Below are 12502 nucleotides of genomic sequence, written 5' to 3' on the forward strand. Positions count from 1 at the left end.
CAGTCCTGCTGCAGCTCCCAGCCTGCAGCTGAGCCTCTCCAGTGGCACTGGTGGGAGCGGGGGGCCCGGCTGGGACCCTCGGGGTGAGGGCAGACCCTCGGCACGGGAGCCTGCTGTTGGGGCAGTGGGCACACAGCTCGCTCTGCGCTGGCTTTATCGCCCCGGCTGCTCGGCCCCGTGGGCTGCCAGGAGGTGTGAGCAATGCTATTTGTTCCCTGACCTGTGCGAATGGAGGCCAGGCCGTGCTGAGAGATCTCTGCCACCCTCCCTGCTTCCTCCGCAGGCGTGCGAGGAGGTGCCCACAGGTCTTGTTTCGTGTCACCCGTGTCTGGGTTATTCCGCGACCGCCGGCAGGAGCGAGGCAAGCGCCAGACTGATGGCTCTAGGCAGCTGGCCTCGGCGCTTGAAGTGCTGTTAAATATTTGCTCTCTGCCTGGGGTGCCGCTGCTGCTGGAACGGGAGCCATCTATTAACAGCCCCGCACCCCGTGGAGCCGTCAGGCTGCTCTGCAGAACCACTCAACACGCAACCCTTCCCCAGCACAGCCCAACAGCAAACGGGCTGGAGGGGTTCAGCAGGGAAACCTGCCTCCCTCAGCTCTCCCTGCGCAGCTCTGCTATGCCCCGTGTGGCAGCACGACCCTGCCGTGGGGACACGAGGACTTTTCAAGTGCTGGGTCACTGCTCGCAGCGGGGGCTCCCGCTGGGGCTGCACAGCCCGCTCCGTCCCACCCCTGCTCTTTCCACATCCTCTCTGCAGGTTCCCTTACCAGCAGTGCCCGCCAGGCGTGCCCTGCCCCGTCCTGCCCTCCAAGCACAGCCCCGAGGGGAGCCGTCACCATGCCAAACCCAGGGAGCGGGATGAGAGCAGACCCATCGCACCAGCACCCCTGCCCATCTCCGCCAACTCAGTCCAGGATTATTTTTTTTTCCCAGGATCTCAACTGGGAAATGGCTGTAATGATCCCCATGTGCCAGGAAGGGGCACCCATTTCTGCTCTGGGGCTCGTCCTAGTGTCAAACACCTTATGAACCTGTCATGTTTGGTAATTTCTATCTGATGAGGAGTCCAATGCAGCAGAATCCAGGGGTAAAAGATTACATGCAACAATCAGCTCCTTAACAGCTGCTTCAACATGAAAAGCACAACTGATTGGTGCTCTCAACCAGCCACGATACTCCAAAGAAAGAGAAATGAGGAGAGAGCGGCTCATGAAAACAGCCAAGAGAATTTACTTAAGGCTGTTTTTTTCCCAAGCAGCTCCCACAGCTCGGTGTTATGCTGCAGGCTCCGAGCAGACCTTGTGTGAGGACGGCGGTGCCCGGGTGCCGGATCCTGCCGCAGCCCCGCGGCGCAGCAGAGGCGCAGCCCGCACGCAGCACAGCGGCCGTCCCTGCTTAACATTTCAGCTGGACTCATCACGAAAGGCCCGAGGCAGACAGATATGACTGCGTACCTCGGCGCTGCACTCACAGGACCGACACGAAAGCGCAAGCAACTGCAAGAGAAGCACATTATTCCTCCAGACGTTTCCCAAGCCGCAACGCGGGCCTGGAGCCGGTGAACTCGCAGCTCCTCTCCAGCCTGGGCAGCGGTGTGCGGAGGGACAGCGAAGCCTCCTCTTAGCATCTTGAAGCAAACAGGAGCTCCGTGCCTCCCTCAGATACACGCAGCTCACCCTTTGAACTAGCTGGAATTCGTCCCTCACCTTCTCAGCGCAGAGATCTGCTTTCCCTTTCCTGGCGTGTATAATTTTACCTCGTGGGGAAATGTTCTAATCTCATCTCATGAATCAGTACCAGTATGCTGCAGGAAGGGGAGGCCACGGGCACGAACAGATAACAATTCAAACAGAAGTGATAACACATGCGAAGGACACATCCCAAATTTATTCCCTCCTTAATACGAGTGGGGGGTTATTTCTAAGTCCCCTACAGCTCAAGAGGGTCCTGCACGCAAGCACAGGAAAACAGAGCCTGCCAGTGCTGCTCTCGTGGCTGGCAGAGGAATTTTTCCCTAAATTTTCAAGTTTCCAACCTCATCTCCCAGCCTGCAGAGAGGTGAGAAAAGCAAGGCAGCCCTTGTGCTGCTTGGCCCCGGCCCCTGCACACATTCACCCCCTTGGCAAGTCATCCTCAGGGGAGGATGGGCATTAAGGGGCTGGGGCTGGAGGTGCCGTGCAGGATGGGGGTGTCACCAGATGTGTACCGTGTGCCCATGTGAGCACAAAGGCAGCATCGGTGCGGGTGGGGACAGCACCCAGCCCTGGAGGCACGTCCCTGGGGGAGTTTGCAGCTCAGGACTGCTCGGGGGCAGCGGGACATCAGCAGAGCTGAGCTGCAGGGGCTAACAGCAGCAGGGTGCAGCGGCATGCAGCAGGGAAGAGGTGCAGAAAGCAGGGCAGGAAACCCGAATGCCTGCTTGTTTTCGAGGGGCGGGCTGCCCAGCAGAGCAGAGAAGCACAGCCCAGGCGGGTGGACACAAGCTCCCATTCACTCCCAGGGCTGTAACCATGGTGGGAGCACGGCGTGCTGCGGCGCATTCGGCCGTTTCCCTGCACGAGCCATGCTCCGAGCGCTCAGGGCGCGTTCCCACCGCTCGGGGCTGGCAGGGAGAGCTGGCAGGCTCCCAGCCTGGCTCGGGGCCCACGCAGGCGATGCCGCTGCGGGGGAGGCATTGCTCGCAGCTCCCGAGCCCTCTCCGCTGGGGGTCTGCCCAAAGCCCCGGCTGGCAGGGCTCTGCCCCGCTGCCCGGCACGCTCCCACGCTCACCTCGTACTCCTGGGAGAACTTCAGCCCGTCGTTGGCCTTCAGCCGGTCGATGTTGTCGGCGAGGTCCGTCACGGGGATGGGGGGGTGGTCGCGCATGCCTGCGGGTGCGACAAGGAGGGAAGGGAGGAGAGGGAACGGGTCACAGCTCTGCGCGCCTGGAGGGGGGGGCTCGACAGCAGCATGTGCACAGCAAAACCAAGAGGTGGGCGCGAGGCGGACACGCGGGACGGACGATGTGAAGCGCCAGGCGGGATGGAGAGGAGGTCGGCGAGACCACGCGGCATGCGGCACGCGCTCTCAGAGCACACGGTTCAGTGAAACAAAAAGAAAAGTGATGTGCAGAATGGGCATGACCGGGTGAGCATGCTCAGACACTACAGCCACGGGCACCCAGAGCAGGCCACGCAGCGGGCAGGGGCTCGGGCAAGCCCCCGATGGGAACGGGCCTGGGGGTGCTGTCGGGGTGATTCCCAGGCTCCCACACGGGCTGGGGTTGAACACGGGGGTTCTCCGGCACTCTCACCACCAAGGGTTGAGGCTGATCCTCCTGCTTAGCCCTAACTACGGCATTAGCCAAAAAGAAACTTGCCCAGACCTGCGGCAGGGGAAGCCCCTGCAAGTGTATGAGCACAGCGTTACGGGTGGGCGGGCATCGCCCTGTCCTCTGGGGAGCTGGGGAAAGGTGGGAATGACCCGATGGAGGAACTGCTGCTCCCCGGGTCGGGGGTGGCACGAGTCTGAGAGCTGAGGGGCAGCTCTGCTCGCTGCCGGGCAGCTCGGTGCCTTCCCGTGGCCGGGGCAGAGCCGGCTCCAGGGCCCAAAGCCCAGCTCTGCCGGGCTGGGACGTGCAAACCATCAAGCTCTGGGATTCAGGGCTCAGCCATCGCCACCTCCTTCCCTGAAGCTGAGATGGTGACTTGGCAGGAACGCGGCTGTGAAACACCGCATCCAAAGCCTGGCTCATCCAAATCCCAAGGCTCATGACTCCATCGGCTGCTCTGTGGGTTTCCCAGAGCCCCCACGTGGGAAATAATGATTATTAATAGGCTGGAGCTGTTGATTCACACCCAGGGAGATGGGCTGGAGCATGGCCAGGAGCTCCTCGATGGCTCTGGAGCCTGAACGCTGCCGCAGATGGCAGCGGTGGGCCGCTGAGGTGATGGAGCAGTCCCCAGGCTGGGTATGTGCATTTTACACAGCGGTGACAAGTCATTAGGTGATAACAGGGAAGTGTCACTGCACGCTACGCTGCAGCTGCTGCCCAGCTGGGCTCCTAACACCTCTGCCCAAAGCACCTGCCACTGCTGCACAAAGGCGAGCTCTGATCCACCACGTGCTCAGCCTTCCGGCACTTGTCAGTGCGGGGCTATCCACGGGTGGCCGGACAGCACACGGACAGGTGGGGAAGGAGGGAGCCCTCTTCTGCCTTGTGCTGAGGTCCTCCTGCAGGTGCTTCCCTGGTTGCCACCAGGATCCCCGAGGTGGCTGAGCAGGGCCCATGAAGATGATGCTGTGGTTTCTGCAAACTCTGCTCACTGGTGCCCAGCTCCAGAGGCTGCAGCTCAGGAGCAGCCTTTGTAGCGCCGAGCTGCTCTGGTTGAGCAAGTAAATGAAGAGAACAGCATGGGACCAAGGCAGAAGTGTGGGGCTGGAGGAAGAAAGGCTGAAACATAACCACAGCATGTGGTTATCCCAGTGTGGTCCTGTATGAAGCACAGCAGAGCCATGGACCACGGCAGAGCTGCAGACATTCATCTCTGCTGAGAAATTCAAGGGTATCTCTCCAAAATTCAGCTTTGCTAGTCGAAGGAGTGTTGTAGCACCAAAGGAGCTGTGAGAGCAGAAGGGGATGAAGAGGCAGTCGCTGTCCTCTTATAGTGAACATGGAACAACAGCCACATGTGGTGCAGGGTAAGGCAGAGGGAATTTGCATGGGCTTTGTGCACACTACCAGACTTCTACACGCTCTTCTAAGGATTCTGGCGAGAGAAGGTCGAGCTCTCTGCCAGGCTAGGAGGGCTGCAGCATGCAAAGCCCTTGGCTTTGCCCCTGGGGGAAGCATCTGTGCTACCTCTCCCATTCCTGAGTGTGGATGCCCAGACTCGGCAGGGAGCAGACACTTTTATGGCTGTTTGAGAGTGAACTTGAAGCTCACAAGGCAAAAAGAGACAAAGGGGCAGTTACTCCCGTAGTGCTGTTATTACTGCCTCCCTTGGCAGGCGAAGGGCTGCCGCAGGAGCCTTGGGGCAGCCCGGCACCCAGTTCCTGCCCTCCTGCCACACCGTGCTGTGCTGTGGGAGCCGCTGTGCTGCCGTGCACGCAGTACCCACGGGGCCCGCGCGTCGTGGCCCAAAGTGGAATCACTGCTGATCTACAGTGTGCTGTGAGTGAGGGTGACCTTCATGACATTGAAACAGAAATTACAGAGACGAGAGAGAAAGGGAAAGAAAAAGCAAAAGGTGTCAAAAGATAAATACAGGAGTTAAAACTAACTTGAGATATTCGGGCAACTGGGGACACTGGCACCTGCAAAGAAAAGAAACGGGGCAAGAACAGAAATCCCATTAGCCTTTAGTCATCATCGCAGAGGTTCAGAAATGGAAAGACAGAGAGGTGAAGATGCAAAGGAAAGCACCACCTGCACAGCACCAGAAGCCTCCCTCCTGAACGGGGCTTTAACTCTGATGCTGCCAACCCAGTGGCGGTGTGGGTATGAGCGGGGAGCGGGCACAGAGGCCCCCAGCTGATGCTGAGAGCCCCAGTTCCCACTGCACACCGCTGGCTGGGGCCTCGTGCCCCAGGGGAGGGCAGGGAGATGGTGGTACAGGGAGGTTTGTGCTGCTTGGTGGCCAGGACTGCCCGCAGCCCCAGCTACCTCTGCTCGGTGCCCCAGAGCCTCCAGCTGGCTTGCAGCTCCTGGGCAGCACAACCCAGCCTCCTTTCATGGCACACGGGGACACTGCCGGTCCCACGTCCTGCCAGCCACTTAGCGAAGCAGTGAGCTGGTACAGAGCGGGGAAACAACCTCTGTCTGAAGTAAGACCCACGAAAATGAGAAAGCTTAATATTTAATAACAGTAGCCCAATTAATTATGCATGAAACAAGGTTTTCCCTGCTCAGCACACTCCGGCAGGGAGGCTGGCTACTGAGGCGTGCAGGGCCAGTGGCCAGCACCTCTTGTCAGCGCACCCCCGCGGCACCGCCTCGGCTGCTGGCGGGTGACAGGGGCAGCAGCACGGGCCTGCTGGGCTCGCAGGCTTTTGTGCCTCCTCGTTAACGAGTACAAGCCTGTCAGGAGCTGGAACAGTCATTTCTAGCCACACGACACCTGCTTCCACCCCACAGAGCCTCATTAGTGATGGGGGGGGACGTGGTGCTGTCACTGGGTGGGGAGCACCGGTTGGCAGCATCGCAGGGCACTGCTGCCTCCAGCAAACCGGGCTCTTGGGGTTGTTTTTATCTCTCCAGAGAGATCTGGAAAATTAACAAATGAGCCGGTATCTCTGGCTTATTCTTAGGTACAGGTGGGAAAGGAAAATTTCCTGGATGTCCCCTCTCTCTGATGGCAGCTCTTGACCCTTCCTACAGCTCTAGCAAGGGAAGCCCTTGCTGCAAACACCCAAACTCTTTGTTGGAGAGGGAGCAGGTGCCTGACCTCTCACACTCCACGTAACGTGAACCACAAGCACACAGCAAGGTGTCCCCCGTGTCCCTGGGCTGTGGGACACGTCACAGAGACCAGTCCCCACACACAGGCACCCTGCCCATTGACCAGGTGCCCTGTTCAACACCTCGCTCCTCCCAAGGAGCCGCGAGCTGTTGCTGACTGTGTGCGATCCCCACATCTCTTGCTGCTTGCCATCACTGCCTGTTGAGATGTTCTCTCCCCGCTGCAGGTGCCTCCCTTGCTTCCTACAGTGTTTTCCTCCTGTGTTGGTCTGTTGTGGCCAATTAACGTGCCAGGTTGGCTGACAACTGCCAGGCTGTTGCTTCATCCTACCCACAAAAGCTGCCATCGGTCCTGCCTGGGAGACGTAATTCCTCTGGCAGCTGCTCTGGCACAGAGGGAGCTGTGCTGGTGAAACCCACGCCACCGCAGTCGGGGCCGAGCCAGACCGCTGTGAGCGGCAAGAGGAAAGGCTCCGCTTGCCCTCCCTCCCTCCCAGGGGCAGCATGTTTACACCAGGAAATGGCCCCTTCAAAACTCCCCTGTTAGACGAAAGCTCTTAGCTGAATGAGCAGCGGGAGGAAAAGGAAAGTAGGTTACAGACCAGGAGGAGCTGCAAGTTAGAAGAGCGCTGTGCCTCATTTATTGCTAACTGCTCCCTCCATCACAAAACCCAAGCCCTCCTCCACTTCATCTAGGACTCAGGCTCTCTGAAAGGCTCTGAATGAGTTGGGGCGAGCCCGCCTCTGATCGCTACAATGACAGGCACTGTGCTTTCAGTGCCATCAGAGACAGACAGACACAAAGCAGCAGCATGAGACCTTTCTGCAGTGGGAAGTACAGCTGCCTCTGCAGGCTGGCAAACAGCTACAGCCCGAGGCACCGGAGGCCAGCACAGGCATGACTGGAGATGCTCTGCAGTGAACAGTCAGACTGAGAAAGCAACAGCTGTTACTGAGCCATCATCTGGACTGAGGCCACCAAAACCAGCAGTGCCCTTCACTGGGCAACAGCACTGCCCGGGGAGCAGCGGGGGCTGCAGGGAGCTCTTCGCCCTGAGCTGAGCAGAGCAGGAGTGTCAGCACACCGAACGTCCCGGGACACAGCTGCTGGGACACCCTTGCAGCATAAGAGCTCACCACCGCCCCGTTCCTCCCCTGTGGGCAGCACCACACCAGCAGTGATCAGCGCTGAGCCCCAGCCTGGACCAAGCCAGCGCAGCACCTGGGAGCAACGTGGGCACGGGCGCTTGCGAGCTCTCCCAGCACTGTACGGGGGCTCCTCCTGGCTCACGGTGACCACTTGGCCCTGGCTGTGTGTGAGCCTTGTGTAGGACCTGACACAGAACACACACGGGCTGTCCCCATCCAAGTTCCCAGCCTTGTGACAGGGCTAGGGAGAAGGATTGGCAGGCAGAGTGGCTACCTGGATAACCCTGGGCTAAGCCCCATCTATGCTCCTGTGCCCACGAAGGTGCAGAGTTGCTGAGGGAAAGCTTGTGGCTCCCCCTCTATCATGGTGACCTGGTGAAGGGGAACTGGGGCAGGTGGGACACGAGGGGGTTTGCTGCTCCTACCTGGAGTCTGGTAGTTGAGTCGCCTCATCTCAACCGGGTCAGAGGAATGGGCCAGGAGTGAGTCCTTCAGGCCGATGGAGTGCTCATCCTTGGAAGAGGGGGAGTGTGCCCTTTTCCTGTAGACAGAGGATGGAGACAAGCAGGTGAGCTCTGGCAGAGCCTGGCACAAGCCACCCTGGAAAGGAGTCTGTGTGCCCATGTCCCAGCTACCCAGCTCCCTCCCAGGCTCCCTGGGGCTCCGGGCAAGTCACATCTTCTGTGCCTCCCATTTCCCATCTCTGAACAGGACTCATTGTATTTCAGAGATGGCAGAGGTTTGATTAGTGAGACATTTGAAATGTGATATTCTGCATAACATTTACTAGAGAAAAAGCTGATAGATCCAAGATCTCTTTCCCTTGTACTCCCTCTAGGAACTATTTCCTGTAGTGGAAGGATATAATCCAATTTTTTTTTTTCTCACGTATTAGACATATTTAAATATAGAACACTGTAATATAATAGTGTAAAGGCTCTTCAGGGTGTGTTTTATTGGGCCATTAATATACGTCTTGAATGGCTGAAGGCACCCAAGGCGTGTATTAATGGAACAATAAAATACACTGTTGTCTCTTCATGCTATATTTATGCCTAAAGCAATGCCACCACCTCGGGCTCTTGCTGGAATTCACAGGCAAGGCAGGGACAGATCCAATCAAGCAGCGGACAAGTGAATACTAAGGACAATCTAATACTGCAAACAGGCTTTCTAGCAATTCTCTCTGTCCCACTTCTTGCTCTGTGTTACAAGTACACTGGATGTTCCCGTGCAGTACAGAAGGGTATTGGACAGGGACACTCTTTTGAGCCTGTGCTGATCCTGGTGCTTTGCCAAGGTGCTGAGTGTGCAGCAATAATACGCAGAGATTTTCTCTCCTGGCAACAGCCTGAAAATGGATTTTGCCTGATGGTGAACCCCTCTGCTGACCTGATGCTTTCTGCAAAAGAGGGAGCTGCACCACTGCTCGTCTGCACAAACACTAGCACGTTTACCACCCTGTAAATCACAACAGCCAGTGTCTGCTTCCCCCGTCACTGTGAGGCATTTCGAAGCACCCCGAGGGCTGCCATGCTCTGCACACAGGCAGCTGCAGCTCTGGATGGTGATGGCCCTGAACCACCCATGATCAGAAATGCTCTAAACAGGCACAGGGCACCATCACTTCCCCTGCCCATGCTGGGCTGGCACTACTGGTAATAAATTAAGTAAAATTTCGTGCATAAATCATGAGTGAAACCTGCTCTGAAGCACAGACTGCGAGCAAGCTCCATCTGTAGCCCGTGGCTGCATCAGGCACTGGGGTGGTTCAGTGGGGAGGACCAGCTTGTGAGTCTTACAATGCTCGCAACACCTCAGAGGTGTCTCCACACCTCAGAAGCCTCCTAGCTGCCTGGACTGAGACAAAAGAGCCGACAGACTAAGAGCATTGATAGAAGGGAAGAAAAATACATGGCAAACAAATAAAGCGCTGTTCTTCCTCTCAGGAGCATAGCAGGATGTGCCATGTGCTACTGCGTGCCAGTCCCTGAGCCCTTGAGCAAGGTGGCCTAGCTTTGCTGGGGAATGGGCACGGCGTATCATTAATGTTTGCCTCTCTCATTAGCCTAGTTGGGGCCACCGCTAAACAAACCTCCAGATCCCAAGCTAGCTACTGCTACTCAGGTTCTGTTCGTTCCCATTGTAGATCTGAAATTGTGAATATGCAGCAGAGATACCGCCGGGAGAAAAGCAGGAGGATAACAGAGCATCCCTCCGAGCACGCAGGTGGTGCTGGACACGGAGGTGCTGCTGCGTGGGCTAGGATGCAGCAGGGACAGGAGTGCTGAGGGTAAGCACAGAGGGCTGGGGCTGCTTCATGGTGCTCGACCCACACCAGGCTGGGTTAAAGCAGAGCTAAAACAAGGTGGGCACAGCATCTGTGGGGCCCAGGTACAGACTCCCTGGGCAGAGAAGGAGGGGCCATTTTCCCACCGTAAAGATCAGCCAACACTTTGTTTCTTACAATTGCCTGGTGTTTGCTTAAAGCTTTCTCATTACAGAATGCAAGAATGCACCTGCACTCTTGCTGCAACAGCTCTCAGTCTGAAGTGACTGAGAATACAAAGAAGCACCTATAACTGCTGCTGTTGTTGTTTCTGGATTTTTAATTTAATTGCAAAAACAATCTAGGAAGTCTTTACACTGGAACCATCTCCCTGCGTCAGCCTGTGAGGGGCTAACAATTACTGGGAGGCTGATGCCTTTGAGGAAACAACATCTCTGTAAACCCCCAGTGTTGGCAAGCCCTGAGCTCCCAAAAACAAAGATGCCCCTTACCAGCACCAGGCTTGATATTTAAACAGGGAAATAGATTTGAAATTTTAGCAAAACAGGAAGATAAAATGGATTCATACCTTTCTTGTTTACTAGATCCAGGGAAGAGCAGAAACAGAAGAAAGGAGATGATCACTGACACAGAAAGGCACTGACTGCACATGCACAGCAGAGCTCCATTTAATCAGACAACAAAAGCAGCTCCCTTCCCCAAGCTACAGATACACATAAATAGTAAATAGAGAGTCCAGGAGGAGCAGAACCTTGGAGCTGAGCTGATAGACAATATAACCGAGTGTAATTGAACAGGCTACGCAGATACATGCAAATGCAACCTGCAAGGACTAACAATCGCCTCGCACCAGTTACAGCTCTGGCAGGATTGCTCTGCTACGTGTGAGCAGGAGGCTGCTTCAGCAGGGACGCAGCAGCCAGGACCCAGGGGCCTCAAGAGAAGCGCTCCTACTCTGATTTCAGCCTGTCACATCCACGCCCTGTTCTCACTAAGACCATGTCCCCCTGTCAAAATTCGCAGCAGTGGGGGCGCCTGCCAGAGATCTAGCAGGCAATTTCAGCAGGTAAGTGGTACTACAGATGTTCCTGGTGCTGCAAATCCAAGCTGTGAGATGAGAGAGTGGTCACACTGGCTTTAGGGACAAAGCTGCTGTTCTCCCCTGTCCCACTGCTCACAGGTTTCCAAAATCCACAAGCAGCTCTGTGTCCTGGGGCTGGTATTAATTACCTTCTGCATACCCAGTCCTTCTGCAATCTTTATAAAGCAGCCTTTTTTTTATAAAGGAGACCTTCCTCCTCCCTGCGACCACCAAGGACTGTCTACCAGGCACCCCCCATCTGAAGGCTGGAAGGAGTCTCGAAGGTGCCACCTCCTGTCGTGCCCGTGCTGTAACTGCACCGCCCTGGACTGGAGCTCACCTTTTGAAGAGGAGTATAGCGATGACGATGATGATGATGAGTATCACAGCCAGGACAGGTCCCATCACCCACAGCATCTCTGGCTCGTCCTGCTGCTTGGCTGAAGACACTTCCATCACAATCTCATCTGAGTAGGGGCTGGCTGCGTATCTCTTCTGAACAGCACCGGCAGGAGAGGGAGAGAACAGCAAGCATCCATTAGGCTAAAGCAGCAGCCGCATCCCTGAAACAGAGGTTTCCCCTTGCCTCTGGCTAGCAGGGAATGGTGATGCTTCTCAAACCCCGGCAGCACACCGTACAGTCCTCCCTCCCTCAGCATCAGCAGAGGTCACGCTGCACTAACAGCCTCTTCCTGGTGTGAAACATTCCCGTGCCAGCAACTTTCTGGCCAGCAGACTTGGCCCCGAGGTGCCAAACTGGAGCAGCCCAGCTAAGAGCCACTTGCCAGCCCTGGATTCTCTTGGAGCCAAATCACAGGCTTTTGAATCCCAACCAATTGCACAGTGGGGCTGGCTGATGATTCCTAAGTGGTTCATAATACCTGCTGTGCTGATATCAACACATCTCTCCAGGACAGGGCTATATTAGGAAAACCCCTGCTGGGCTAGGCGGTTTTCTTCAAGGAACGAAATGACAGGAACATTTTCTTCCCGGTGTCTCTGCTCTGATAAACAGACCTTGGAAAGGGGCTCATGCTCACAGGCCCCTTTCCAGAGATTTCTGCATTCTGGCAGCCCGGTGATTTATAACCTGGAGGGACAGCTTGCTAGCCCCACCAGCAAGACAGGATTAGCAGAGACCCAACCCATTCCTGCAGAAAAATGACCCCGCACCTGGCTTGTTCTGCTGCTGTTGCTAAGGCTTACGTAGCCGTGGTGTCCCTTCGCAGCTCAGCCTCGCTGGGTCAGAAGGGTTAAACGCTGCAAAAAGAAATCCTTTCCCCCCTATTAGAGAGGGCCAGAGCTGCATCGGTTCAGTGCCTGTGGCTTCTGAGCAGCACCTGCTGCCCTGCATTAGGGACCTAGGAATGCTCTGCTCTTGCCATCGAAGGTTTTGGTCACAAAGAGGTGACCGTGGATCTATAAATCGCCTGCTTTAAGGTCCAAGTTTAGCCATGCGCTCCATGTCTGCGTGCATGTGAGGGGATGAAAGAGAAGAATCAAGTGTGCTGGTGTCACACAAATGCACATCTCGGTCTCCT

General features: G+C 56.4%; 1 protein-coding gene across 16 annotated transcripts in view; it reads right to left on the minus strand.

Annotated features, from left to right (window-relative positions):
• The window catches only part of PTPRF (protein tyrosine phosphatase receptor type F), a 364796-nt gene that overhangs the window by 20602 nt on the left and 331692 nt on the right, over window positions 1-12502 (minus strand). For 11 of the 16 annotated variants that reach the window (XM_068691018.1, XM_068691015.1, XM_068691017.1 and 8 more), the window contains 4 exons: window positions 11302-11456; window positions 8016-8131; window positions 5265-5297; window positions 2772-2869 (listed from right to left, as the gene is read on the minus strand). In XM_068691018.1, coding sequence (XP_068547119.1) covers window positions 2772-2869; window positions 5265-5297; window positions 8016-8131; window positions 11302-11456 — 402 coding nt within the window. The remainder of the gene's footprint in view (window positions 1-2771; window positions 2870-5264; window positions 5298-8015; window positions 8132-11301; window positions 11457-12502) is intronic. The other 5 variants (XM_068691031.1, XM_068691025.1, XM_068691023.1 and 2 more) reach the window with 1 other exon arrangement.

Source organism: Anas acuta, chromosome 8, assembly GCF_963932015.1.
Source record: "Anas acuta chromosome 8, bAnaAcu1.1, whole genome shotgun sequence".
NCBI lineage: Eukaryota > Metazoa > Chordata > Aves > Anseriformes > Anatidae > Anas > Anas acuta.